The sequence below is a fragment of the Lygodium microphyllum genome, chromosome 17 (genome assembly GCF_053477565.2).
Source record: "Lygodium microphyllum isolate KBCC chromosome 17, Lygodium_microphyllum_v1.1.10, whole genome shotgun sequence".
Taxonomy (NCBI): domain Eukaryota; kingdom Viridiplantae; phylum Streptophyta; class Polypodiopsida; order Schizaeales; family Lygodiaceae; genus Lygodium; species Lygodium microphyllum.
Window position 1 is genome coordinate 29,995,910 of NC_141151.1, and position 27,814 is coordinate 30,023,723.

Sequence of the window (27,814 nt, forward strand, 5' to 3'; positions counted from 1 at the left end):
GCGTGGCACAAGTGACCAAGTGCCATTCCTCTCAATAGCCTCCAACTCAGCTTCCATAGCTTTCTTCCATGGGGCGGACTGTAAAGCCTCCTTCACGAAGGTGGGCTCTCGATCCTGCATAACTCGGGACATCAAACAATAATTGGAGCAAACAAGCTTCGAAGAATGCGCCTGGTGCCTCCGTGACCGCCGCGGACCATCCTGCGGTCCCCACTCCTCAGGAACCCCCTCGATCCCTGAATCACGGAGTGTGTCACGGGCCCAGCGAGGAGGAGGCCGAACCTCCCCTCGTCGTTCTCCATCAGTAGAAGACTCTGGAATGTCCACCGGTGGTAACTCCTCAGAAGGATCCGGTGGAATAGTAGACTCTGTGTCAGAAACAGAATCATAATCAAACGGCACAGGCTCCAGTGGAACTGTAGAAGGAGCCAAACTCTCCCTTGGATCTCCAAGAACAGGATGCTCCTCACCCGTTGAAGAAGCCGGAACCTCCACAAACCGCACATCACGGCTAGTATATACATCGCGCTTGACGGGATCATACAGTCGGTAGCCTTGGGACTGGGAGCTGTAGCCAACAAATACCTGTTTTCGGGAAGCCGCTTCAAATTTGTCACGGTGAGCCTTGGGAATGTGAACATAGGCATCACACCCAAAGACTCGAAAGTAAGAAACATCTCGCTTCGTCCCAAAATAAGCCTCAAATGGAGTCATCCCTTCCACGGCCGAAGTAGGAGATCGATTAAGGATGTGGACTGCAGTAGCCACAGCCTCGACCCACAGAACCTGAGGGGTCTGTCGGTGCTCCATCATGGTGCGCGCCATCTCGATCACATTGCGGTTCTTCCGTTCTAGAATACCATTTTCTTGAGGAGTATTGGTATTGGCAAACTCCTGGTGAATTCCTCTATCTGCACAAAACCGAGCAAATTCATTAGACACAAATTCACCTCCCTTGTCGGATCGCAAGGTCTTCAACTTCCGGCCTGATCGGTTCTCCTCAAAGAGAAGCCAATCCTTGAAGTGCGAGAAAGCTTCTGACTTTAGTGCCAAAAAATAGGCCCATGTCATCCTGCTATAGTCATCCACGATCAGCATGAAGTACGAGCTCCCACGCAGGGACTCATTCCTCATAGGGCCACATAGATCCGTAGATACTAGCTCCATCGGTGAAGTAGACCGCCGCGAAGCTGTGTGGGGAATGGCATCCCGATGCTGCTTCCCCCGTATGCAGGAGACACATGGCTGCTGGCTCACCACTATATCCGGCAACCCTCGAACAAGCTGTCCACGTGACGCCTTCCGAAGATAGTCATAGTTCAGGTGACCAAAGTGAGCATGCCATAACTCAGATTGTGACTGTGAGGTAAGAAGAAGAGAAGAGAGGGCAGTGGAAGACTTCAGTTTGTAAATGCCGTTCTCCTCATATCCAGATGATAGAACCTTCCTCGATTCACGATCAAGGACTCGCATAGTAGAACTGTCAAATTCCACTAAAAGACCAAGGGAGCAAATCTTATGAACTGAAAGGAGATGGTACCCCAATCCTGGTACATGCAAAACCTCTGAGGTATGGGTGCCACCTCGTCCATCCGGAATAAGCTGCATCTTACCCCGACCTGCAATAGAAACTGAAGAGCTGTCTCCAATGAGAACCTGCCCACGCGACGGTCGCAGTTGGGCAACACCATCTGATGAAGGAGTCATGTGCTGTGAGGCACCACTATCAATAATCCACTCTCGAGATTGGGGAGCCGCCATCGCAGCATCAGAAGCATTCGGTGAAGCGTCCTCAATGACAACTAAATGTAGAAATGCAGCTAATGAGGGTGCAGCCACCACTCCAGAATCCTTGGTTTCCTTCTTCTTGGTGTCCTTCGAGTCTTTGTCAGGGCAATCCTTCTTCCAATGGCCAGTCTTTCCACAAATATGGCATGTGGAGTCTTTGTCCTTGTCCTTCTTGGACTTGTTATCCCCCTTCTTCTTCTTTTGGTCCTTCCCCTTCTTCTGAGAGGCTTGACCTGTCAACGCCTCCGTCTTGGAAGCATTCTGTCCCTTTAACTGTTCCTCTTGGTCCAAGACCATAGGAACCAACTCTTCCCACCGAAGAGTAGACTCTCGCCCCGAAGCAATAAGGGCAGAGTAAAATGTACCGAATCGTGGCGGCAACTGGGACAAGAGTGTAATCGCCATGTCTTCGGAGGAAATTGGCTTCCCCGCATTCTGAACCTGCATTTGTAGCTGCCTTAGCTTGTTAATGTGTTCCCTTAGCGAAGAAGACTTATTGACGGACAAGGTCCGCATCTGTACCTCCAAAGAAACCCTCTTCATCAGGGTCATCCGGTTGTACATTTGATCAAGCTCCAGCCATATCTCACGAGCCACCGTCAAGTGCTCGATATGAGCGATCACGGCTGTAGTGCATGATAGAAAGAGAAAGGATCGAATCCTGGCATTCAGTTTGTCCCAATGAGACTGGGCCCTGGCCAACTCCTCATGAGCATCGGAAGAGAGTTTGGACTCATCTCTTACCGAAGGCCGGTCAATATCTTCCTGTACCAACTCCGCCAAATCATAGGACTCCAGAATGGCCAACATCATAACGCGCCAAATGCGGTAGTTGTCGCCGTCGAGCTTCTGATCTATAGGAAGAGCCGGTAGGACAAGCACCTTCCGGTCCATAATCGCCTGGAACTCCAAGTCCATCTCTGTAGACATCTTCACCTGCAATGCCTTCTCAAACGCAAAAGCAGCCCCCTCTGACTGGGTAAACTCAGCCTGCTAAGGCTCTTCCGCGTCCCGAAGCTTCTTCACCCACCGGAGGCGATGAAAAAGCAAAACCTGCACTTTTAGGTTGAAAACTCAAACTTTCTCCGCGTAAAACAGCAGTAAACAGCAGCAAATCCACCACCTGTACTCCTTTCCTGTGCGCCCACACTCGTTTCAGCCTTGTTTCAAGGCGCAGCCCTCCTGTCTGCCCTTAAACGTAAAAAACACAAATTTGTGTCGCGATGGAAACTCCACTTCAGGTTGATTCTGCGCTCAGTCAGCCCTCAAACACTGCTCTGATACCATGTCAGAGTGCAGCGGTGCGGAAGCGTAGGACTGAGAGAGAGAGAACGCAGAGAGAAAAGGGAGAGAAAGAGACAGTGTACAATGAAGATCTGCTGTATAAAGAATGCTGAATACAAAGATATACACGGGCGTAGTGCGCTGGACTGCGTGTCTCCACCTCGACGATGCAACCTGCTGTCCACCTCGAAGTCTACTGCAGTCTGCACTGTCTGCTGTCTGAAATCTGTGAACAGAGAGAGAAATCTGCACGGCACCAGTCTGTAATCTGCGACAGAGAATAGTGGCCAGACTGCTGAAAACGTCAGCAATAAATAGGCGAAAAATCACCTAGAACGGGGCTCAAAAATGGGGCGCAGCCTGATAAAAATGGCTGCAGGCAGTCGGACTGCCACGTGGCAGTCCGACTGCACAGTCCGACTGTGCAGCTGGTCCGACTGCTGGACCAGCTGTGCTGCTGCCTAAAAAACAGGCTATGAACTCTAACAATAACCGGTCATTCGGGTTGAATGGATTTAGGGTAACTTTCACTTGCACTTCAGCAACGACTACTTCCTCGCATTAGAAGCTCTCTGAGCATGACCTCGCTTAGCATCTCGACGTCTCTTGGGAGCCATGGAATAAGCTTGATGGATTTGAGCAGTGCTTCCATGTAGGTGTGGAGAGAGAGAGGCTCGGCTGATTGCAGCAGAGCTTCATCGCATCAACAACAGAGAGACTTCTGCACGGGTTGTTGTTCTGACGTGATACTCTATCATTGTTTATATAGTAATTGGTGGGGGGGGATAAAAGAAAGAACGTTTGCTTTTAGCGTTTTTGAGGACATCATTGATGATGTTAGAGAGGGGGGCTCCGTTTTTGCATGTAGATAAAGATAATAATTTACGAATATACGCTGAGTACCGCGCGTCACATTGTCGGGCGGGCATCACTCGAAGGCTCACGACTAAGGTAGTAACCAAGGCATAGACCTTGGCATACTTGGCAAGGGGCTATGAAGGCTTCATTGGTGCCGTTGGTTGTATGCGAGAAGCTCCCACTAGCTTGTAGGAAAAGCTTCTCGGGAGGTCACCCATGCCAGCAGTGTTGTCACCCAAGTGCACTTAACTGCCAAGTGATTATCCACTAGGCTAGTTCTTTTTGTTGTTCTATACTACAAATATAGTTTTAATAAGCTTGTCTGGGGAGGGTTTCCCAAGCCTTCTTTCCATGAACTGGCATATAATATCTCATTAATTATCTTCATAGTTAGAGCTATTTTAAAAATGTGTAATCTTTACCATTTTTTTTTCAACATAAATTAATTTTTGGAATGCATACGCACATTGTTTATTGAAATAAACTAAGTAATGGGGACATTACATTGATTGGAGGCAGTGGGAGTAGGGTGGCTGGAACAGAGGTGAAAACATGGTAGGACAGGTGATGTGGGTACAATATGATGGAGCGGCTACTGTGTGATCAAAATGCAGCCTCCTACTGCCTCTTTGGATGCTGGTGACTACTTAAATGCTGATATCAATTGTTAGGGATGCCCTGCACAATGAAAACACAGCCCATAGAGGTGAGCCACAACTGGAAACTACTCTAAAAGGGCTCCTTTGGGTCATGGGTGACATAATTTGTGACATGAAATGTAAAGAAAGAAAATAGGGAAGGTTTTGCTTGAAAGAGACAGTGTTCAATCCTGCACAAGGATTCTAGAAAAGGAGATATAATATGAGGTAAGTCATGACATGGTCTACTGAAAAGCTCATGGACCCGATGTAGGACATGGTTTAGAGGTTTTGTGTGTATGGCTTAGAGGTTGACCAAATTTAGCATGGCTTCGAGGCACTGGGCACATGACTGGAGGCCAAATACACTAATATAGATTTTGGATCAATTGAGAGGACATACACAAAGTGGTTAGAATTTCCTTGAAATACAACTTCTTTGTCAATCAGAAGGAAAGAAAATAGAAAGAAACACAACTCGTTTTGCATTAAAATTTGGGCAGAGAACCCCACATAATGACTTTATAAGTGATGGAAAGGTCTTAGTACATGGGTGAGCACAGTTAGTGTCTAATTCCAACCACACTTTTATATTTTCATTTTTAAATTTTGCATTGTTGAAGTTCATTTTTTAATTTTTACTTTATTTTTTAAAAAATCGGGATAAAAATCCCCCCTTGATCTTCATGTCAAGGGCATTATGCTCAATGTTCATTGCTTGAGGCAGTGTCAATAAGCACTAGATGCTTGGTGGGTCATTTTTTCTTGGCACTTGATGTGGAAGGTGAGCACCTAAGTGGTTTAATTTGATTGTAGAAGGTGCCAACACAAAAAGGCCCAAATTTTATTAAGGAACTTGCGAGAAATTTCAATTAAAAATTGAAAATCCCCGAATTCACATGAACAACTCCTATCAAAGTTAAAAACCTTATTTTATTAGGGTTTTAAGTTTTAATTAAACCTTATCTTTCCTACAAGTGTAGGCCAAGCCGAGACTAGATGATGCGGACCCTTCTTGGCGACGTGGTGTCGAGCAGACTTCACATGTATAGGTTGTTTGCACTTGAAGGATGATATGATAGATAGGGGAGTAGTGAGGAAGAGGCAGACGATTGCATGATAGAACTGGTTGGAGATCAGTCCTTAGGTTCAAGGTGACATGTCAGCATGTGGAAGCAACCATATGTAGGAAAGCTCAACATGATGCTGGTCAACGAGAGCAGGACACATTGTAGGGCCAATTGATGCTGTAGAATGTCTGTTGACGTGGTGTAGGGAGCATGTCTGATTGGAGGTGACATATTAGGTTGGAGGTGAATAGGTCTGACAGCTCATAGCAATGGACTCGACTGAAAATGGTGTGGGACAGGTGATTGCTGTACTGCAAGTCTTTATGGTGCTGGACAAGGTAGATGGGTAAGCTAGAAGTAGACATTCCTCCTCTTTCTTCTTTGCTTCTTCTTCTTCTTCTTCTTCTTCTTGAGGCAAAGCTCTTGAGTAGCACTGAAAACGAAAGAGATCAACCACTAGAACAGAGGAGTTGGTGCAAAAGTCTAAGGCGACAATCGAACTTGCTCTGATACCAGTGTTGGGCATGGAGCTCATGAAGATGGACCAGGAGGCTATGGCGGATGGAACTCCATGGTGGTGGAGAGAGAGAGAGAGAGAGAGAGAGAGAGAGAGAGAGAGAGAGAGGGGGGGGTAGGATGAAAGTACAAGTGATAGGGCTTGAATATATAGACTAGACTGTGTAGCTAACCCTTTGATCCTTATTTAATGCTAAGTGGTACAAAAGGTGTTCACACCTAAACACGCACTTTTACACACGATGATGTGTGTTCACACGCGAGGATAAGTAAATCTAACATCTCTTCCTTTGTCAACTGATTTTCATGGTGATAATTGATCAAGTTGGTGAAGTTTAAAGTATTGTCATTCTCATGTTCTTCCATGTGCTTTTTAGCTTGATACACTATCCACCAAGCAAAATACCGCATGGCCTATGACCATTGCTTGCTAGGTAAAAGGGAAATATGCTTAGGGTAACGGGGCCAATAAGGTGACACCCTCGAAAAGTGTTCTCTTCCCCACCCCAACGAAGTTTCATTTGAGAAGTGAATCGTGTGCAAGGATTTCACCTCGAACTCGATGAACATATGAGATTACGAGCAAGCCATATTTGAATTGTTCCTTCATTGCTTCTTGATTGAGCTAATTTTTTTAAGACAACAATCCTATTGGTCCATGCATTTCTTCGAGGGATTTTTTTGTTGAGCACTCTTTTAGGTTGAGCAAGGGCCTTTTCACAATTTCATTTATCATCTCTCATTAATGTAATGCTATTTGGGCCTTGAGATGCAACGGAACTAGAGGAGATACATAGACAGTGCCTATGGGGCTGTCCTAGAGCGTAGGAGGTATGGAGGAGAGCCCTAGGATGATATTCCATGGTACATCAAAGACCATGGTGGCGACCTAGGGGGTTGCTGCTTGGGTCATATATATAGAGGCCCAACATGCGGCTATGAGGATGCTTAGTGGAGTTTTTTCTTTTCTTAACATCGGACAACATTTAAGCAAGATCCCCACTCAAGTGTGCCAGAGATAAGAGTTGAGTGTTAGTAACATAGCTTGTACATTTGGACCACAAGATGTAGTCATGTTATTGACCTTCAAGATATCTCCATAGTGGAGACTGTATTGAGGATTTGGATAAGAGATCATCTATACTCTTGGTGGGAGATGAGAGAGGATACAAGGCAACTTTGAGAGGATGAGGAAGAGAAGAGAGACTTTCTTGTGGACATGGGACTCGTATACTTTCTTCCACATGGCTCCTCAGATGGTTTGGTATTAGAGCTCATTGGATTGGTTGTTGTTCACACAACCATTGTATTTATGATGTATTTAGTTACTCTTTACATAGCTCCTTGTACTTTACATTTTGCCTGAGGGTTTTCTCTAAGGTATCATTAATTTCTTGAAAAAAAATTGTTTTTTGGGGCTGTTTTAATGAGACTAAATTAGAGGTTAATGCACGATAATTATGTGTGAGTGCGAACCCTAATATTAGAGTTTCAACATGCCCATAGCAATATTCTTGTAATAGTTTAATAATAAAAATCAATTTATTTTCCTTTGTAAAGTGTTGATTGCAATTCTCCAATCCTTCATGTGCTAGTGCACTCCTAGCATTTGCCAATTCTATGGGTAGTGCCCAATGTTTCAGTTAGTTGGTTTGTAGTGTGAACACAACTATATTAATAAGTTGTGGCACCACTTTTAGAGTTAGCTAACTTGAGTTGAGTTAAGGGTTTGGTCTACCTTAGACCTTAGGTTGTGCTTTCAATCTTTCATTTTGAGTTTAGCCAGTACAATCTATCGTTTGTTCAGCTTGCACTGTCTACTCACTATCTACACACACACACACACACACACACTCTCTCTCTCTCTCTCTCTCTCGTTTCTCTCTCCTCCATAGCTGGCTAGTTCCAACATTTGGTATTAGAGCCAAGTGCTCTTGTTGCAATTGGCTTCGTGTGTGGAGGAGGAAGTGCCGTCAAATCCGCCAATTTGTGCTCGCCATTTTGCTCTTTCCACCAGGCTACCTATCTATCCACCGTTTGCCACCTGCCCCAGTCCACCTTGCTCACTAGCAGCCCTCCAGCTTCGCGCTACTCCCATTGCCTTGTCCGCTTGCGCCTCTTGCTGCGTTGCCTGCAGTTGCCTTTGCTTTTGTGCATTGCCTGACTAGGTGCCGCCCCCTACAATGTTGATTGCCTTGTCTGCCACGCTATAGCGTTGCCTCTACCATGTCTTGCAGCTCCGCTGCTTGTTTTGCACAACCCTTGCGGTTGCGCTGCCTTGTTCAGCTGGTGTTGTAGCTGCCTGCCAGTCTTCTAGTCCGTTGCCTCAGCTTGCTGCAGCTACGTATGTGCTATTGCTGCCTACAATGTCTAGTGCTGCTCGAAGTCTGCCTAACACCTTTGGGCTTTGTGTGTGCATCTCGAGGTGACATAAATTTGGGGCTTTTGCTCGAATTGGAGTCCTACATGCGTTTCATCACCCAAAGTGCTGATATTGTGCGATTTCTTCGAGTTTTGTGGCACAAATTTGGGGCTTTTGTGATTCTTGCATTTGACACGCATCCCGAGGCACCCTAGAGTTACTAGTTGCTGTTGACACGCATCATGAGGTGACATTCCATTAGATTTTCAAGTTGTAAGTATAAATCTCTGAAATTTCTCAAGATTTTTTCATTGAGATTTGGGGATTGTGTGGCACACATCCCAAAGTAGTGGACAAGTGCTGGAACAACATTATTTTGCTGTTTCTGTGACATTGGACAGAGAAATTTCTTCTCATCTGAAATTGTAGTGAAAAATTGGGGATTTTTAGCATTGAGTTGCTGCATTTAATGTTGGGGATGCATATTGAGGCCTATGCAGTTGTATAGCACTGAATTGCTGTAAATTCCAGATTTAGTGCTGTTTATGCAGTTTGGGCACATTTTTCAAAAAGAGGGATAGTTTTGAGAGGTTTGAACTTGCTTTAGTATCCTGTGTTGGGGTGTTGGGATTTTGGTACTTAGTTGAGTATATTTCACACTTTAGTTTTGTATGTGTTTGTTTGCTTAGATTGTGCATAAATTGTAGCAATGTCAAATCATGAAACGCGAGATTGGAGCAACATTTTCAGAGTCCTCATTTAGGAGGACAAGCTAGATGGCACCAACTATCCTCTATGGAGTTTAATGGTGCGAATCTAGTCGTTGCAAAGGATCTTTGGGATTATGTCACAAGTGATTTTCCAGACTGGATGAGCTTGAACCTCAGACACCTCAACATGGCGCTAGGGGGGAGCCAGATGCTCTTGCTATTGCTCAAGTTGCTGCCCTTGCTTCTCCCACAAAGATTAGAAAAGATGGGACTTGAAAGATGCATAGGCTTTTTCACTTATTGCCTTGTCAATTAACAAAGCCATCATATCTTTTATACAATCATGTAGGACCTCTAAAGCGGCTTGGGATGTCTTGGAACACATGTTTGCAGCTGGTAATGAAGCTAGAATCTCCTACTTATGGAGAGAACTGGCTAATGCACATATGGATGAGGGTAATGTAGGACTGCTAAAGCAGCTTGGGATGTCTTGGAACCCATATTTGCAGCTCGTAATGAAGCCAAAATCTCCTACTTTCAGAGAGAACTCGCTAATGCACATATGGATAAGGGTGACAACATGACTGATTACCTCACACACTTGCAAGATATCCATGAGCAGCTGTTGGACATTGATTAAGTTATTTTGGATGCAGAAATGGTGAATGTCACTCTGACTCATTCCTAGACACTTATCTTGGTTTCCACCTCATGGAATTTATCATTTGGCGGGGGGGGGGGGGGGGGGGGGGGGGGGGCGCGGGGGGCAGCAGCTTCTTACTTTTGTGGAGTTGGAAGGCCTCTTGTTACAAGAAGAATAGACTTGCCAGAATGTTGCCATGAAGTGAGGGGATGTTGCCATGCGGGCAAGGGCAAAGTGAAGTAGTTTGTTAAAAATTAGCAAAAGGTTGATTTGGGACAGCAATCAAACAAGGCTGCCCAAGAGATGGAGAAGACAAAAAAAAGGGGAAATGCCATTGCCGTAAGAAATTGGGACATTACATTGATGAATGTAGGAAAACTTAAAAGGTTGGCCTAGGAGAAGAAAAAGAACTCCATCGAGGAGACATCCACCTCTCCATCTTCAGATGGGGGGTGCTATAGCCGCTTTGTAGAGGAGGACTATACTTTCTTGAGATGTAGTTATGCCATATCCATGGCTGATATTGCATTTAATGCTGTTGAAATGCAACATACTTGGCATTCACAATGGGGCATCGAGGCGCATCACTTCATTGAAATGTTTGTTTACATCTTTGTATTTAGCCCCTCCAAGGAAGTGTGTTACATGTGCTAATAACATCGGCTATGATGTATGTGGCATTGGTTTAGGGGGGCAGCAGCTTCTTACTTTTGTGGAGTTGGAAAGCCTCTTGTTACAAGAAGAATAGACTTGCCAGAATGTTGCTATGAAGTGAGGGGATGTTGCCATGCGGGCAAGGGCAAAGTGAAGTAGTTTGTTAAAAATTAGCAAAAGGTTGATTTGGGACAGCAATCAAACAAGGCTGCCCAAGAGATGGAGAAGACAAAAAAAAGGGGAAATGCCATTGCCGTAAGAAATTGGGACATTACATTGATGAATGTAGGAAAACTTAAAAGGTTGGCCTAGGAGAAGAAAAAGGACTCCATCCAGGAGACATCCACCACTCCATCTTCAGATGGGGGGTGCTATAGCCGCTTTGTAGAGGAGGACTATACTTTCTTGAGATGTAGTTATGCCATATCCATGGCTGATATTGCATTTAATGCTGTTGAAATGCAACATACTTGGCATTCACAATGGGGCATCGAGGCGCATCACTTCATTGAAATGTTTGTTTACATCTTTGTATTTAGCCCCTCCAAGGAAGTGTGTTACATGTGCTAATAACATCGGCTATGATGTATGTGGCATTGGTTTAGTGTTGATCATTGCTGTAGATGGTTTAAATTTCATGCTTCTTGATGTTTTGTTTGTGCATGGTATCACAAAGAACCGATTGTCCATTTCAGCTTTTAATAAGCATAAATTTAGGTCATCTTGGAAAATGACAAGTGTATTGTTAGAGACAGAGACATGGACTATGCTCTTCGGTTGTCAAGTATCTTGTATACAGGCTTATTTTTATTGGACACATATGAGAGAAGTTCTCATGATGCTCTAGTAGTTAGGACTCTTATGCTTGCTATGCAGAATGTGGAACTTTGGCATGCTTGTTGGGGTCACATAAGCTTTGGTAGTCTTTGAGTCTCATGACTCTCGAGAGGTGTCAGATGATAGATGCTTTGCCTACTTTAACTACCACCTCCCTATGCTTGTGAGGATTGTATTCTAGGAAAAATGCATAGATTTGATTTCAAGAAGGATGGTGCAGTGTGTGTTGACCAAAAATTGCAGCTTATACACTTTGATGCATGTGGTCCTATGAGGACTAGAGCTTTTAGAGGTCATTTGTATTTTGTTACATTTATTGATGACTACTCTAGGTACACTTGGGTGTATGGTTTGAAGGCAAAATCATATGTATTTATGCACTTCAAATATTTGGTAGAAAAATGGGAAGCAGAAATAGGTCTACAAGTGCACTTCAAATATTTGGTAGAAAAATGGGAAGCAGAAATAGGTCTACAAGTGCAAACTCTGCATGGATAGAGGGGGGAGACTTTGTATGGATAGAGAGATGCATGCTCTATGCATGGATAGGTCTCATGCATTTGAGACATTTTTGCTTGAGCATGGCATCATGCGTCAAGCCACTGTAAGGATGACACCTCAATAGAATGTGTAAAGATGACACCTCAATAGAATGGAGCGGTTGAGAGAGAGAGAGTCACACTCTCATGGAGATAACTAGAGGCATGCTTAAGAGCAAAGGGCTGCCACACACATTTTGGTTAGAGGGTCTTCAGTGCGCAAATCATGTCTTGAATTGTGTACCTACAAAGGCACTAAAGACTATCACACCTTTTGAGTCATGGCATGCCAAGAAACCGAAGGTTGATTACTTTTGAGTGTTTGGATGCATAGCTTATGCGCATGTATCAAAAGAGTTTTGTGGTAAGCTCGATGACAAGGATAAAATGCTTTCTTCTTGGCTATAGTTTAGAAAGCAAAGGCTGTTGTTTGTATGATCCATGCACGAAGTAAGTGTTTTTCAATAGGGATGTGATCTTTGCTGAAAATGCAGCCTTTTCGCATGATCAGTTTGAAATGCCAGCCACCTATGACTTGGGTGATGTATTTGAAGGCCTTCTACTACTTTCTTTGGGGTTTGAGCATGCTGAAATGGCCAGACACATTTATTACAGCAAGCTGTTGTTGCACCACATACTCCTGACCAGTAAGGTTTTGATGATGGTTTGCCTCCAATAGTGGAGCATGCAGTATAGTAGGAAAGGACTCTTGTAAATGCAGCCAAAATAGTCCTGAGATGGCTGTTACAAATTTTTTAGGAGAGTAAAATGGATGCTCCCTTACCTCAGCGCACTAGAAGGGCTGGTAGACATGCAACACATCATGTAGGGAGGCTCATCTGGCAGATGTTTTGGAAGTAGATGATTCTTGTGACAAGTATGCATTTATGAGCTTATTGTTAGATGATCGTGAGTCTACTTTCTTTGAAGAAGCTCAACAAGATGTACATTGGATGCAAGCCATGCAAGAAGGGTTGGATTCTATTTTCTCCAATCATACATGGGATCTTGTTGAGTTGCCCCATGGCAAGAAAGCCATTGGAACAAAATGGGTCTATAAACTAAAGCGCAAGGTTGATGGTACTATAGACAAGTACAAAGCATGTTTGGCAGCCAAGGGATGTGCACAAAAAAGGGGTATGGATTATGAGGATACATTTGCTTCTACATGTCATATGAGTACAATTAAGTGTGTGATTGCAATGGCTGCAAATATGGAAGATACGTTAGTTGGATATCAAGATGGCATTCTTGAATGGTGACCTACATGAGGATGTTTATGTGCCACAACCTTTAGGGTTTGTGGTGAAAGGCAAATACCACATGGTTTGCAAGTTGCATAATGCTCTTTATGGTTTGAAACAAGCTCCTCATGCATGGTATGCTAAGATTGATGTTTATTTGGCAAGCATTGGGTTTACAAATAGTCCAACTATATCCACTCTCTACACTAAGAATGCAGGGGGGGACATGTTGGTTATCATTCCATATGTAGATGATATGTTGCTCACTGAACCAAAAGAACATAAAATTGCAGATTTCAAGGCTAAATTGAAACATATTTCTGCTATATTAGTATGGGTTGTTTATATTACTATTTGGGGATTCAATTCACCCAAAATTATCATGGCATCATCATGTTGCAATCGCAGTATGTGGATAAGCTTTTGCATAGTTTTAATATGCAAGATTGCAAGCCTATGTGCACTCCTATGGAGCTAGTACTCAAGTTGTCCATGTATGATGGTAAAGAGATGTTTGATGCTGCAATTTACAGCTAGGCTGTTGGATGTCTTATCTACCTTTGCAACATGTCCTAACATATAGTATATAGTATCTCAAGTGAGCAGGTTCATGGACAACCCATGGATAGTACATTGGCAAGTTGTCAAGTGGATCTTTCGATATTTGCAAGCTACTCAATTATATGCTTTATTATTTCCCAAGGGGAAGACTTGGCAATTACAAGCTTACAACGATTCGGATTGGTGGGTGATTCAGACACTAGGTAGTCTACTAGTGGATGTTGTTTCTTTCTAGGTTGTTCATGGATTTCATGGCCAAGTAAGAAACAATCTACAATGGCTACCTCGTCTTGGGAGGTTGAGTACAGGGCAGCCTTCATTGCAACAATGGAATGCGTATGGTTGCAGAGATTATTGGTTGATCTACACATTTCTTTTGAGGGTCCTACACCCAACATTACCATAATGTCAAAGAGAGATGCTATGTAGGAGAGAGCAATTTGATGTATGTCCTTGCACAGGAGAGTGTTGCAGACATTTTCACCAAAGTACTTTCTTGTGAGAAGTTTGAGGCTTTTTTTAAGACCTTGAATTTGCCACCCTTCGGTGATTGATCTTCTTATGCTTCTACCACATTGGCACTGCAAGGGGGTGTTAAAATTTGCCAATTCTATGGGTAGTGCCCAATGTTTTAGTTAGTTGGTTTGTAGTGTGAACACAGCTGCATTAATAAGTTTTGTCACCACTTCTAGAGTTAGCTAACTTGAGTTAAGTTACGGGTTTGGTTTATCTTAGACCTAAGGTTGCACTTTCAATCTATCACTTTCAGTTTAGCAAGTACAATCTATTGTTTTTTCAGCTCATATTGTCTACTCATTGTCCACTCTCACTTTCTCATTTCTCTCTCCTCCATAGCTAGTTAGTTTCAACATGTAGTTTAAAGTTCTAATTTATTATTGGTTTGGCTCTGCTTTCAAGGATCTTATCAGCTACAAGATGTTTAGAGAACTGAGTAGGACAAACCGCCCCTCCATAACCATGGCCCAATGGCTCTCTACATTGGGGAATCTCAAAACCTTACTATCCCATACTAGTGGACCACACTAGCCTCTCCATACTAGACATTTGCCTAGGTATTGAACTCCCAATCCGACCTTTCCACTAGGTACCCATACCCACCACAAAAAAAGGGTACAAAATCCATTTTCCCCCTTTTCTCCCCTTTTGCCATCTTTTGCATCAAGCCTTTGCTTTCAGTTTGGGCTTCTTTGTGTGGTCCTTTTACCACCTTTTGTAGAGCCTTTGCTTTTGCTCTAGCTCGTAGTTAGTTTCTATTCTATCATACTGTACCTCCCTCATGCATTTTTTTCATCATCGTTGTATTTCTCTTCATCATATAGAGTCTCATGAAATAACAAGTCTTCATCATATAGATCCTCATCATTTTCTCGTTATTTGACTTCATTTATTCTTTGTGTACTTCTTATAGTCCACTTGTTTCACATATGTAATCAAATCCTAAGAGGGTATGCAAGTATGTGCTTTACCTTTAGTACTTAGTTTAGCTAAATAAAGAATTTATTTTGAAAATAAATGAGGTTGTGCTGAATTTGTGCACTTGTAAAAAGTTTCTAACAAGATATAGTTGTGTAATGATTGTAGGTACTTATAATGGATGAGTGCACAGTGAAGGTGATGTCATATTCTTGCAAAATGTCAGATATCACAGATGAAGGCATATCACGTAAGAGTCTTATCTTATCAAAGCACAATAATGATATTTTTTTCTTGTTTTTTTGTTTTTTGAACAAACAAATTTTGCTATATTATTTCATAAACATTCCCTTAGCTCCATTGTAGTGGACATGGCAATGGTTTTTGGTAGTTTGAGAAGTGTTAAGTTGTTGAAATATTTAGGAACTAATGGATTAGTTCAATGTCAGAGAATAGAATGTGTGTTTGTGTGTATTGTAGTCCACAGTCAGTAGAGTTATCCACCATTCCATAGCTCTGGAGCATAATCGTTCGTGTAGTGATGCTATTTGATCGGGTTTGCTTCTAGTATTATGCTCACATCATGTCAACATGAATATCTTTTTGACTATTGAAGCCCTTTTCTATGACAAAAATAAATTCTAGGCAATTATCATGATGTAAAGGGTGATATCATGACTTACCTCCATTAATTTTTGGGGCAAGATCTTATTTAATGTACACCCAATGAAAACATGCTAATGAGTGGGATGAGTGCCCAACTAAAAAGGCACCTTGTGATATGAAAAGAAGAAGATATGGGCTTCTGTGAATGATCCCTAGAAGAGAAATAAGTGGATATGATGATGGAGCGTTGGCCTCCACATCAACATTGTAATGCCTCTATAAGGCTTCCATTGAAGGAGTGACCTGAAAAGGCAGAGGATCCCAAGATGGAGAAGTTTGAGCCATTATGAATGTGTAAACCAAGCCTTTATGATAGCCACACCAAGCCTTCATGATAGCCACAAGCCTTCATGATAGCCACATGATGCTCTTTTAATTGAGCATTGGCTTTAATACCTTGTGAAGATTTGCTAGGGTTTGCACAAAGAAACTATCATGAGGATGTGTATTTTTAATGCTTAGCTTTGGTATTATTAAGTTGTGCACATGTGAGGTGCACATATGAAGTGCAAGTTAGTTAAAATCACGGTGATGGCCTAAGTAAGCCAAGTGAATAGTGGGAGACATTGGCAAAAGTTGTATAAAGTTATGTAGGATAGATATTTGTGGGTACTTGGTGTTTGTTTGGAGTCTAGGCCATTAATTGGGCCATTAAATGTCTAGTGGCGACATTGTGGGACTAGGCATTAATTTATGAAGTAATGCTAGTTCAAGGCCAATTAATTTTGGGAGCATATTTAATTTTGAGAAATTAGATTTTGGAAATTAGTTAATTCAAGCTGGAAATTACAATTAGAAGGCTCCCAAGTGGCAAAAGAGGCTGCCACTTTGTCAAATTTACCCATGCAAGCTGAGAAAAGACTGTTTGGAGACTAGTTGAGGGTCATTCCAGCATTCAGAGGCTGAAGGAGGAAGGAGCTTGGACTCATACCTTGTTGGCCGATGCCACAGTAGTAGGAAATCTTCCGAATGGGATGCCAAAATGGACGGGAGATGTCCCGTGGCTCGCTCCAACAATTGTTCCCGTGTCTTGGCTGTTCCCTATTTTGTCCTCGTCACACATGGTTTTTAAAGAAAATTTAGTGGGTGGGTGAGGAAGGGGGGCTCTTTTGGGGGTGGTTTTTTGGTCGGTTTTTCTTGTGGGCGAGTTTATTGTTTTTCCGACTTATTCCAAAGACTTCCCCTTGTGTCACATATACACATATAAAATCAGCATACTTTTTAATGAAGTCATATCAAATCAGCCCACATTACACATGCAGTTTTTCTACAGTGGAAAATACATATATACATGCATGCACATGCATATGTTATTTGGTAGTATACATTCACCCACACATCCACCCACCACATCACATGCATACATTTTAAGATGCTATTTATATATGCTGTCCCCTCCCTTGTCCCACCCCTTGTCCTCGTTTACTGCTTTTGGCCGTCCCCCATTTGTGACCCCGCCCACATTCGTGTTCCCATCCCCCATTCCATGTTACTATGACTTACGCATCTATGCACCGGGATGGTGTGGGTTGGTGGTATGGGGTGCCAACCCTTGAGATGTGGTTGTGACTTGGAGTGCTGCTAGCTCCTAGGCTGAGGGGTGAGCCCGTTTGGCTTTATGGCTGGGAGGCGAGTCTAATGTCCAATCCCTTTATTGTGAATATGGCTTGTGTTGTGTCTTGTGCACGTTGGATTCTAGGGGGATGTTTCGGTTGGGAATTAGGTTTCTTGTTGTTTGGAGGAGTCAGTGATGCTATAGATGGAATACCTGAGTATGTGGATAGAAGATGATGGCATGTACTTGTGAGGCACAAGGATGATTAGTGGCACGCACAACGAGCTCCCTTTGTATGGACAACATTGGAGCTAGAAGAAGTCTTGTGTCTCATTCCAAAAGCAAAAAGGCCTTTTTGGGCCTGTTTTAATGAGCTGAAAAAGGCTAGAAGAATTGGGTAAATTGGAGGCATGTTTTGGACCTTGGTAGCTCAACATACAATTTCTTATTCCCCACAACAAAATGGAGTAGCAGAATATAAGAATCACTCTTATAGAGATGGCCAAGTGCATCCTAAAGAGTAATAACACACCCAATACTTTTTGGTTGGATGTAGTTATGTCACTTATGTGTGCCACTCATGTTTTCAATAGTTGCTCTACAAAAGCCTTGAAGACCATTACTCCTTCTGGAGCTTGGACTGGTTCTAAGCTTTCCATCTCTCATTTAACTACTGGATCCTTGGCATGTTCTCATGTGCCTTACCTGCAGAAGCATAAGCTTAATGACAGTGCTGTCCCATGCAAATTTTTGGCTATACTGCTGAAATGAAAAGCAAAGGGTATTGTCTGTTTCACCGTTCCACAAGCAAGGTTATTAACAATAGAGATGCTATCTCAGCTGGACACTCCGCTGCTCCTTTGTGGACTGGAAAAACAGCCTGTTATTGCTTCAGATGTATTTGACGGTTCATTGCCTTTGTCCACTATTTGTCTACAGTTGATGAGCCACTTGAGGCTTGCACACCACCCATTGCAGGTCTTTTGCAGCCTCAAAAGCTTGATACTCCTTCTGGAGCTTGGACTGGTTCTAAGCTTTCCATCTCTCATTTAACTACTGGATCCTTGGCATGTTCTCATGTGCCTTACCTGCAGAAGCATAAGCTTAATGACAGTGCTGTCCCATGCAAATTTTTGGCTATACTGCTGAAATGAAAAGCAAAGGGTATTGTCTGTTTCACCGTTCCACAAGCAAGGTTATTAACAATAGAGATGCTATCTCAGCTGGACACTCCGCTGCTCCTTTGTGGACTGGAAAAACAGCCTGTTATTGCTTCAGATGTATTTGACGGTTCATTGCCTTTGTCCACTATTTGTCTACAGTTGATGAGCCACTTGAGGCTTGCACACCACCCGTTGCAGGTCTTTTGCAGCCTCAAAATCAGTCTGATTTACAGCGGTAACTTTAGCTTGATATACCCTCAAAGGATCAGCCTACTACCCATGATACTTTTGAGCATGCGCGGGCTGATATTCAGCAACCAAGACTCTTCCCTAGATAGTTGCTAGAGACCTTAAGGGATTGCAAGCAGCCCCTGGTCATACATGAGCTGACGTATGTCAAGAGCGAGGACATTTCTTGGCATGCACATTGGTGGCTATGGCATGCAACGAAGAACTTTTGTCTTGTAAAGATGCATTTGCCAAGATGTGTTTGCAAATGATTAATGGGTGGATGCTATGAAGGTTGAATTGGATTCCATCCATCAGAATGATACTTGAGAGCTATATGACTTTCAGATAAACATGCTATTGGTACTACCTTGGGGATTGCAAGCAGCCCCTTACATTGGCTGCTTGATGAGCTGAAGGTGTCAGGAATAGGGATATTTCTTGGCATGCACATTGGTAGCTATGACATTCAATGAATAACTTTTGTCTTACAAGGATGGATTTACCAAGATGCATTTGTAGATGATTGATGGGTGGATGCTATGAAGGTTGCATTGGATTCCATCCATCAGAATTATACTTAGGAGCCATGTGTCTTACCATCAAACAAAATACTATTGGTACCAAGTGGATTTTTAAAATTAAAGATGAATTTGATAGTTGTTTGGACATATGCAAAGCCCATTTAGTTACTAAGGCTATGACCAACAACAAGACATTAATTTTGAGAAGACCTTTCCTCATATCTCTCACATTACCACCATTAGATATGTTTTTGTACTTGCTTTTGTCATGACACAATAGGAAAAGAACTTCTATTCTTTTGAATAAATAATTGACTATGCAAATATCTTAAAAATGATACAAGTTTTTTTTTTTTGGATTGTGTTATGACAACCCTCAATAGAATTGTGCGTATCTCTTCGTAATGTTGGCCAATAAAAAAAACATTCAATTGCATTTGAAGTGGTTGTCTTTCCTTTGTGCCTTGCATAACGAGGTTCATTACTTTCTTTAAGCACCTTTTGTGGAACAGAAAGAGTGATATAAAGACGATTATAAATTGGAAGATAATCGTCTTTGATGAAATAATATGGATTAGAACCTCCTTGCTATAAATTGGCCCAAAGTATTGCAAAATCAACATCTTGGTTATAAATATTTCTCATTGCTTGGAAATCTTCATGATGAGCCATTGTAATGGTTGCAATGGTAGGCATTCCAAAAAGTGCATCAACAACTACATTATGTTTCCCATGAGTGTACATAATTTGAAAATGAAACATAAACAATAAAAATTTTCATCTTATATGTTTCTTTTGTAATTGCCTTAGAGTCTTGAAATACTTTAAGCTTTCATGTGATGAATTTTTATAAGGAATTCATTGTGTAAAAGATAGTGCTTCCATATCTTCAAAGCATGAGCAACAACTAAGTTTTGTTTATAGAAATGCCATTCTTTTTTTTCATAGCATCTAGATGATGCTTTCAAAGGCTACCATATAGCCTTTTTAATTGAGCACTGCACCAATATAATCTCTATAACGATCCACTTCCACTACAAATAGATTCCCCAAGTTTGGAATGATAAGAACATGCCTAAAGTGCTAAAGTGCACGTCGTTTTCAGCTTCATGAAGGAGCTTTTCTCCATTGAAAGGAGCTTTTCTTCTTTGTAAGGTCATGAAGAAAAGAAGCCACATGTGCAAAATGCTTGATGTAGAAGTAGTAACAGGAGCATAAGCTAAGAAAAAATTGCATCTCACATACATCACGAAGATCAAACCATTCTTAGATTATCTTGGTCTCTTTAGGATTCATTTGAATCCCAAGTCAGAATTGCAATAGTGTGAAAGTATAAAGCATCACAATGCTTAAGGGGAAGAAAGGCCTATAACTTGGTGAAGGTTTTGAGGCAAGTAAAGTTAGAGGTAAAGTTTCTATATGTTTCTTGGTGTAGCTTCAGCTTTGTTTCACTAATAGATGCAAAGTGGATGGAAGAGGATGACTTGGCAGACCATCCTCAGTGGTTGCAACTTTACCAAAATGCCTTTCAGCTAGAGTTGACTTTGGTTCAGGCTCAGTTTGGTTTAGCAGAGCAAGGGTTCGAAGCATTGCCTCATGCCCAAAAGGGAAGGTAGTATTTTTACCCCATCAGTTGTGGACAACTCTCATATGTAGTGGATCTCGGATGTATTCAGCATGCATCCAAGGTATTGTGCTGATAGTATGTTTGCTGTGAGGTTACTAGTCAGCGTATTAGTCAGTGTGAAATGTTTGCAGATGAGTTTAAGTTTCATCCAGGCACTGAAACTATACTTTTGCATTAGTTTATGATCAATTTGGCATGAGTTTTTGCCTTAGTTTTGAGATAGAAATTCTGATTAGTTTCAGCTCAATTGTTGAAGAGTTTGAGAACCACTAATGGTCACTTTTGAGATCAGTTTGTGCATCAATTTCTGATTGGATTTTGCTATCAGTTTGTGATTGGTCTAGGGCCACATTTGCAGTTGTTTGTGATTAGTTCTCAAATCTGCAAAGTGATTAGTTTATACCTTAGAAAATACACAATGCTTTCCATGTAACTTTGCTTAAGCCTTACAAACATGACCAAAATTGGAGGAACCCATTATTGAAGATCACCCAAAAGTTGAAGAAACAGAATAGGTCTTGTATCTTAAATAGAAAGTTTTAATGCAGATTAGTGAAATTTACACTTTTCGTAAATTGAGTTAAATCAGGTTGTCTACCATTCTATTTGAGAAGGAAGGATGGTTTCAAGGTTCCATTGTTGGAATATAGCAACTCCTTTGAGTAGGTGGGCTCGAGGCACTTGATTGCAAGCCAATGCATTTGCAAGTGGCTGAATTTGTGATTAGCTAAGTGCAAATAAGCAAGCATGTCATCACTGTACTCTACTGATATGGGTTCAAGCAATCGTGATGCATCATAGTCCAAAAGATCACAGAGCATTGAAAGGAATGCAATGGCCAATCTTGGAATGGGCGCACATCATGGGCAGCATATTGAGAATATGGGACTTGATCAAGTAGCGGGCTCTTTGAACCTCGAAATGATGATGACCAGCAAGAAGAATATCATCAAGATGCTCGGCTCAAAGCACAACGAGAACAACAGTTAATATCATTGCACAACTTGCAACGATTCCTTGTTTTGTGGAATTTTTGCATGATCAGAAGAAGTACAAGAAGGGCAAAAAGAAAAAAATCATCATATAAAGCTGTAGGACAGCATGAGCTTCCAAAAGGAGAGGCAACTTAGCTTCTGGAGGCACTAAATGCTAACAATGAGCTTCTATGAATGGTGGAAACGGGCATGTACAGCATATGCGAGGCAATCTTGGAAATAGGAATCCTATGAATTTTGCATTACAAAGTATGCATCCCAAAGTTGGCATCTTGGACACTTTTGTGGGTATTCCATTTTCCATGCAATGGATGGTCATGGTTCAAATATAGATATGTATAGCCCAAATGCTTATGGTATGCAACAAGCAATGCATTGAATGCATGGTCCAAAGTATCCAGGAATGTGCTGGTGTAGTGTATAATTCAGTGTATAGTAATATTGCTATGGCTTGCCGCTTCCGATGCACAAATCGCATGTTTTGGAAATGCATCTCCTAATTTTGGTGTGTATGGGGCTCATGGAAAGAATGCTGGTCATGCAAATGCTTTGTTCAATGGTGGTAATGATATAAATGCAACCAATGCACTTTTCTTGCAGCCACTTGTTTATGGTGATGTGACACCTAAAGGAAAGGCAAAAGACTTTAATGAGAGTAGCAAAGCAGTGAAGTTCGAGATATTTAGTGGTGTGCAAGACAATCTGAAAGCTTGGACTTTTATTTAGTAGTTTGATGTGGCATATACCTAGGAGGGAACTTCATTAAGCCATCCAAAGTGTGCAAGACAACTAGGTTTTTGAAGGGTAAGGCATTGCAGTGGTGGACATCACTTCTAATGTGAGCACAATCAACATGGCTACAAGTTAAGCAATTATTTGCTTTCTGTGGTTGGTGAGCACCTTTTAGTTTGATATAATGGCTGCATGGCATAAGTTGGATGCTTCTCAATGCAAAATTTTAGAGCAATGTAACAAACAATTTGATATTGTGCTGCCCCCCTTAATAGAGTAGATAGAGAAGTGTTTTGTAGGCTGCCCAAAGAAATTCATCATTGATTTGTTGTGTGAAAGGCCTCTAGCTTTCAAGGAAGTGATGGAAAATTGGAGAAGAAGTCTTCTAAAACTGAGAAGAACTGCAAAGGTGCATGGCAAAGGATTGTTGTAATAGGTAGCAAGCTAGTCTTCATAGTTACCTGGAACGGGAAACGGGAACGGGAACTGGACCCCCTGGAACGGGGGGAACAACACATGTCTTAAGTGCCCCAAATATGCCCTGCATGACCCAAATTGCGCTAAAGAATATCCCTCTAATTGCCCCAATACCCCTCAATGGTTGAAATTGACCCAAATGTCCTAAAATTGACTTGATTACCCCCATAGCTCCAAATTGCCTTGAATTGCCCCAATTATCCCAATTCCCCTTGAAATTAGACAATATAAATGGATGAATATCTTGGAATTGAGGATAGGCTGAAATTTGATTGTGATTTGCAAGAGTTGATAATGCATCAAATTTGAACTTTGCATGGACTCCTAATTAGCTTGTGGATTGTCTTGACACTTTGAATCTTCAACCACAGAGAGAGAGAGAGAGAGAGAGAGAGAGAGAGAGAGAGAGAGATTAGTGTGTGCACATTAGGCAATGGAGATGGGTAAACATGTGGTAGAAGGAGTGTAACCCAAGCAAAAAGAAAAAACTGGAAAAAATGTCAATTTTCGGTCAACAGGCCTGGAACGGCCGTTCCAAATAGGGAATGGCAGGGAACGTTCCCTAGCCGTTCCTATAGGCTGGAACGGCCGTTCCAAATAGGGAACAACAGGGAACGTTTCCTAGCGGTTCCTACAGGCTGGAACGGCCGTTCCTTGTTTCTATGCTAGTCTTGCTGAAAATAAGGGTGAATAAAAGGGGAAGAAGCCCAAAACCATTGTTGACTCGGTCCTTGATGTACTTAGTGAGCAACTCAATGATGATACAACATTGGTATATAGAGCTTTGGGTAAAGTGAGAGATCAACATGCATTGGTTTTTGTTGATTTGGGTGTATGTGCTAACTTTATCTCCACAGATAAGGCTTCCTATATAGGCATTAGAGAGGAAGAGATGGGTCCTATGTATGAGATTGGTATGTCATGTAAGGGTCACATAGAACGTGTTGCACCTATCATTGGAAAGCTTTGACTGCACATTTAGAATTATGTGGACATCGAAGACTTTTTCATGGTACCTTTAGAAGGTTGTGATAGTATGAAATAAGACCCTCCACTGCCTTGATGTAACCAACCTTCTAAATATAAACTATTATATAGATGGTGACAACTCTTATATTTTGTTTCTCCATTTAGTCACGTGTATCAATGTGACACTTCCTCCCCCTTAAGAAAGGCTTTTTGTTCTTGTAAACAAAAATGAGAGCCCCTAGCTCTAAATTAGAAAGAGTTTTTGAATTGCACTTACACACTTTCATATTGAACTCTCTTTTGAACAATCCTTTCACTTTGCCACATATTCCTAGTAATTAGGAATCCTCTCATCTCATGTGGAAGTGATAGTTTATCAAAGAGTTCCACTATCTCATTCCTTGAGATTAGATTATGTATTGTATCCAAATTCTCTTTAAGATTCATTAAATATGGATGTATTTTACTTGTGATAAGTAAGGAAACTTATAAGCCATCTCTCCCCATCTTTTTAAGTATTGTGAAAGGACCACGTTACCTAGATATTAGCTTTGGATGCTATCCCATTTTTAGGGTTGTCAAGTATGAAAGGTGTCACCAGGTGGTGATACTTTTTACAATTGCTTTTCTTATTTACTTATGTAAGTATTTTATTTTTCTTTTCTTTTGTTGCTGTTGCTTTTTATCCCTAGAGCTCTCTTGGAATAAGCAGGATCTTTGTATAGCTAGAAGAGGCAGCCATTGGGACAAATTGGACTAATGGTTTGTCTGAGCCTTAGGACGAGATCCATATTGAATGGGCATTGAAGAATAGAATGCTAGTGGTTTGGGACTGTGTGCTTAGCCACTGGAGATGGTGCAAGACAATGAGCCTGGCCAAGATAGAAGATGCACATGTGAGAATGCTCATGGAATAAAAGTCATTGTAACTGAGCCACATTACACTTTTGATGTGGTCGCAATGATAAAAGTTGCACAAAACAACTTGAGAAATGCAAGGGTCACCATTCCTAAAATTTAGGGAGTTACTATTTTTGGATCCCAGAATTTGTTCGCGCCATTGTCTTTATTTTTACGCAAGGATTAATTCTCTGGTCTGTGCCGAGGTCAAATTTTGCACCGATCATGGAGAATTTTAGACTGGAAGGTTTAAACAGGAAAGTTATTACATGTATGCCATGTGGCACAAATTCCCAAAAGAGAGAGAGAGAGAGAGAGAGAGCATAAAGAAAAAACGTAATAGGCATAAGGGGTTGATGGGAGAATGAAGCTTGGAGGAGCTGAGGGCAGATTGTTGTAGGAAAACCAGCCATGGAGAGTACTTCTACGTCTCTGACTCAAGCACGGAGGTAGAGCTTGCTCCCTCTGATCACCTCTCTCTCTATTCTCAGAAGAAATGCTTTGCATGGTGGATTGATTCTATCTAAGGTACAATTCTGTGTTTTTTTCTGCACATGCTGAATTGTAAGAACAATGAACTCTGCTCATGCTTAATAAGAACAATGAACTTTGCACATGTTGAATCGAAAGAACAGTGAACTCTGCTCATGCTGAATAAGAACAGTGAACTCTGCACATGCTGAATCGTAAGAACAGTGAACTCTGCTCATGCTGAATAAGAACAGTGAACTCTGCACATGCTAAACAGTAAGAACAATGTGCTGGGCAGTAAGAACAGTGAATTCTGCACATGCTGGACAGTTAGGGATGTTGATCTGGACATGCTGTACTGTTCCTATGCAGCTGGGATTTACTTAGAAGAGATGAAAACCAAATGTTCACAAGTTATGTATTTTGGAACATTACCATTTTTGTAAATTTTTTATATTTTAATTGATAAAGAAATATCAAGAGGGGCGCCGGTCTTCGGAGCCAATCTGGTGTTGAGCGAGGGAGAGAGGTCTCTGTTTATGTGTGTGTATGTAAAGTCCAGGTGTTAATTGAAGAAACTACCGCTTTATGTGAGTCATTGACCGGTTGCAAAAGGTACGATATGGTACCGTACGATAAAATATGGTACTAATTGGTACCTTAAGATTTTATAAGATATAGTACGATATTAGCACAAAATAAAAAATTGCCTTGGTTATTTTGGACTATAGGTTATAGAGCATATGTTTAGAGCTAAAATATCAATGGCACTTAAGTTAATAAGATGAATACACAAGGGTAACAAGGCAAAACCTAATGCGCAATATCCGCAATGCATTACAAGTAGATAGATGGGAGTGTATACATGATACATGATACGTCATACAAAAAAGCAAAGTGTAGGATGGATGGACGGAGAGGCTCTTCATTCTTTTGTGTGTGTGTGTTGAGAGAGAGAGAGAGAGAGAGAGAGAGAGAGAGAGACTTGGCATTTTGGGAGGGAAGTGGGGAGAAAAAGAGAGAGAGGGAGAGAGAGGCTTGGGATTGGGTATTCATCTTGGAAGCTGGGGGAGAGAGTATGAGAGAGGCTTGAAATTATGATAATAAACACAAGGCTTGGAAGTTCGAAGATATTGTATGTCCTAGTCGTGATGGGAAAAAAGTAGTCTATTTTTTGGTACGAATTGGTATGGATACGTACCGTACGGTATAGTACAAACCGGTTCATACATAGTACAAATGCAACCATGTCTATTTTCATGAACTCACATTGCTTAGGTAGTCAGATAAACTTGCTCTCCTATGCAGTAACCTTATATTTGCGATATTGGATGTTCTACATGGATGTGTTGTGAAAATATGCTAGGGTTTGCACAGGAAGCACAACATGTACGACCAAGACTGAAACCCAAAGACTCAAACAGAGACAAGCAAAATTCAAGCCCTAAACGCAACACACAAAAACTCAAAACTCAAACATAGAGAGAAGAAACTCTGAATTGAATGAATGTTGTGAATGAATGTAAGAGTGTACAGAATGCCCAAGGATAGAGCAATGGAGTGTTGGAGAGTAACGTCCACCGGAGACATATCCCAAGTGCTGTAACCACCAGTCAGAGATGAGAGAGTGTTGAATAATGAAGAGCAGCAGGTTGGTTACCAAAACATAGTAGTTGGAGGTTGAAATCTAGTAAATGTAGCAATGTACCACCAAAGGAAGGCTGAAAACTAATCACTTGAGCGAGAGAACTATCAAGCAACATTAGGAGAGGTGTTAGTTGACGTAGATGACCTACTAGATAGGAAAAACGTAGGTACTGCAACAATTGCTTGGTGGGAGAGATGGCAACAGCTTGTCGTCTGGCACCAGACGCTTGAAACGTAGGCTTATCAAGTGCTTTAATGATGTAGTAGATGGAGACCTCCAAACAATAGGGCAATGATTGAAACAGGCTGCCTAGGGCTGGATAGTAATGGGCTGCAGTCGGTGACTGCTAAACAGCAGATGGTAGGTGGTTGATGGTCGAAATTTGCACCGTAGAGTGAGAAACCTGCACAAAAGGATAAGGCTAAATGGTGGGTAGCTTGTCTATTTATAAATGTTGAATGGTGTCCCAAAAATTAGGGTTTTGGGGGACCACTGAAACTCTCTTGAACCGTGTACCAAATTTGCATTTTCCATTAATTGAGCGTGTTTCGGGGTTGTTTAAAAGTGCTAATCAACTGTAAAGTGTGTTTTAGCTGAACATGTGTTCTATTTTCACTTTTAATTTTTGGTGTTCCACAAAGGCAAGACATAGGCACAACATGCCTTTAGGCAGGGTTATAAGGTTAATAGAGATTGATTTTTAAAGACTTCTATGACAACG

At 41.7% G+C, this 27,814-nt stretch overlaps 1 protein-coding gene across 2 annotated transcripts in view; it reads left to right on the plus strand.

Annotated features, from left to right (window-relative positions):
• The window catches only part of KEU (Sec1/munc18-like (SM) proteins superfamily), an 85,402-nt gene that overhangs the window by 16,886 nt on the left and 40,702 nt on the right, over positions 1-27,814 (plus strand). For both annotated transcript variants that reach the window (XM_087697260.1, XM_087697261.1), the window contains exon 3: positions 15,307-15,388. In XM_087697260.1, the coding sequence (XP_087553386.1) occupies positions 15,307-15,388 (82 nt within the window). The remainder of the gene's footprint in view (positions 1-15,306; positions 15,389-27,814) is intronic.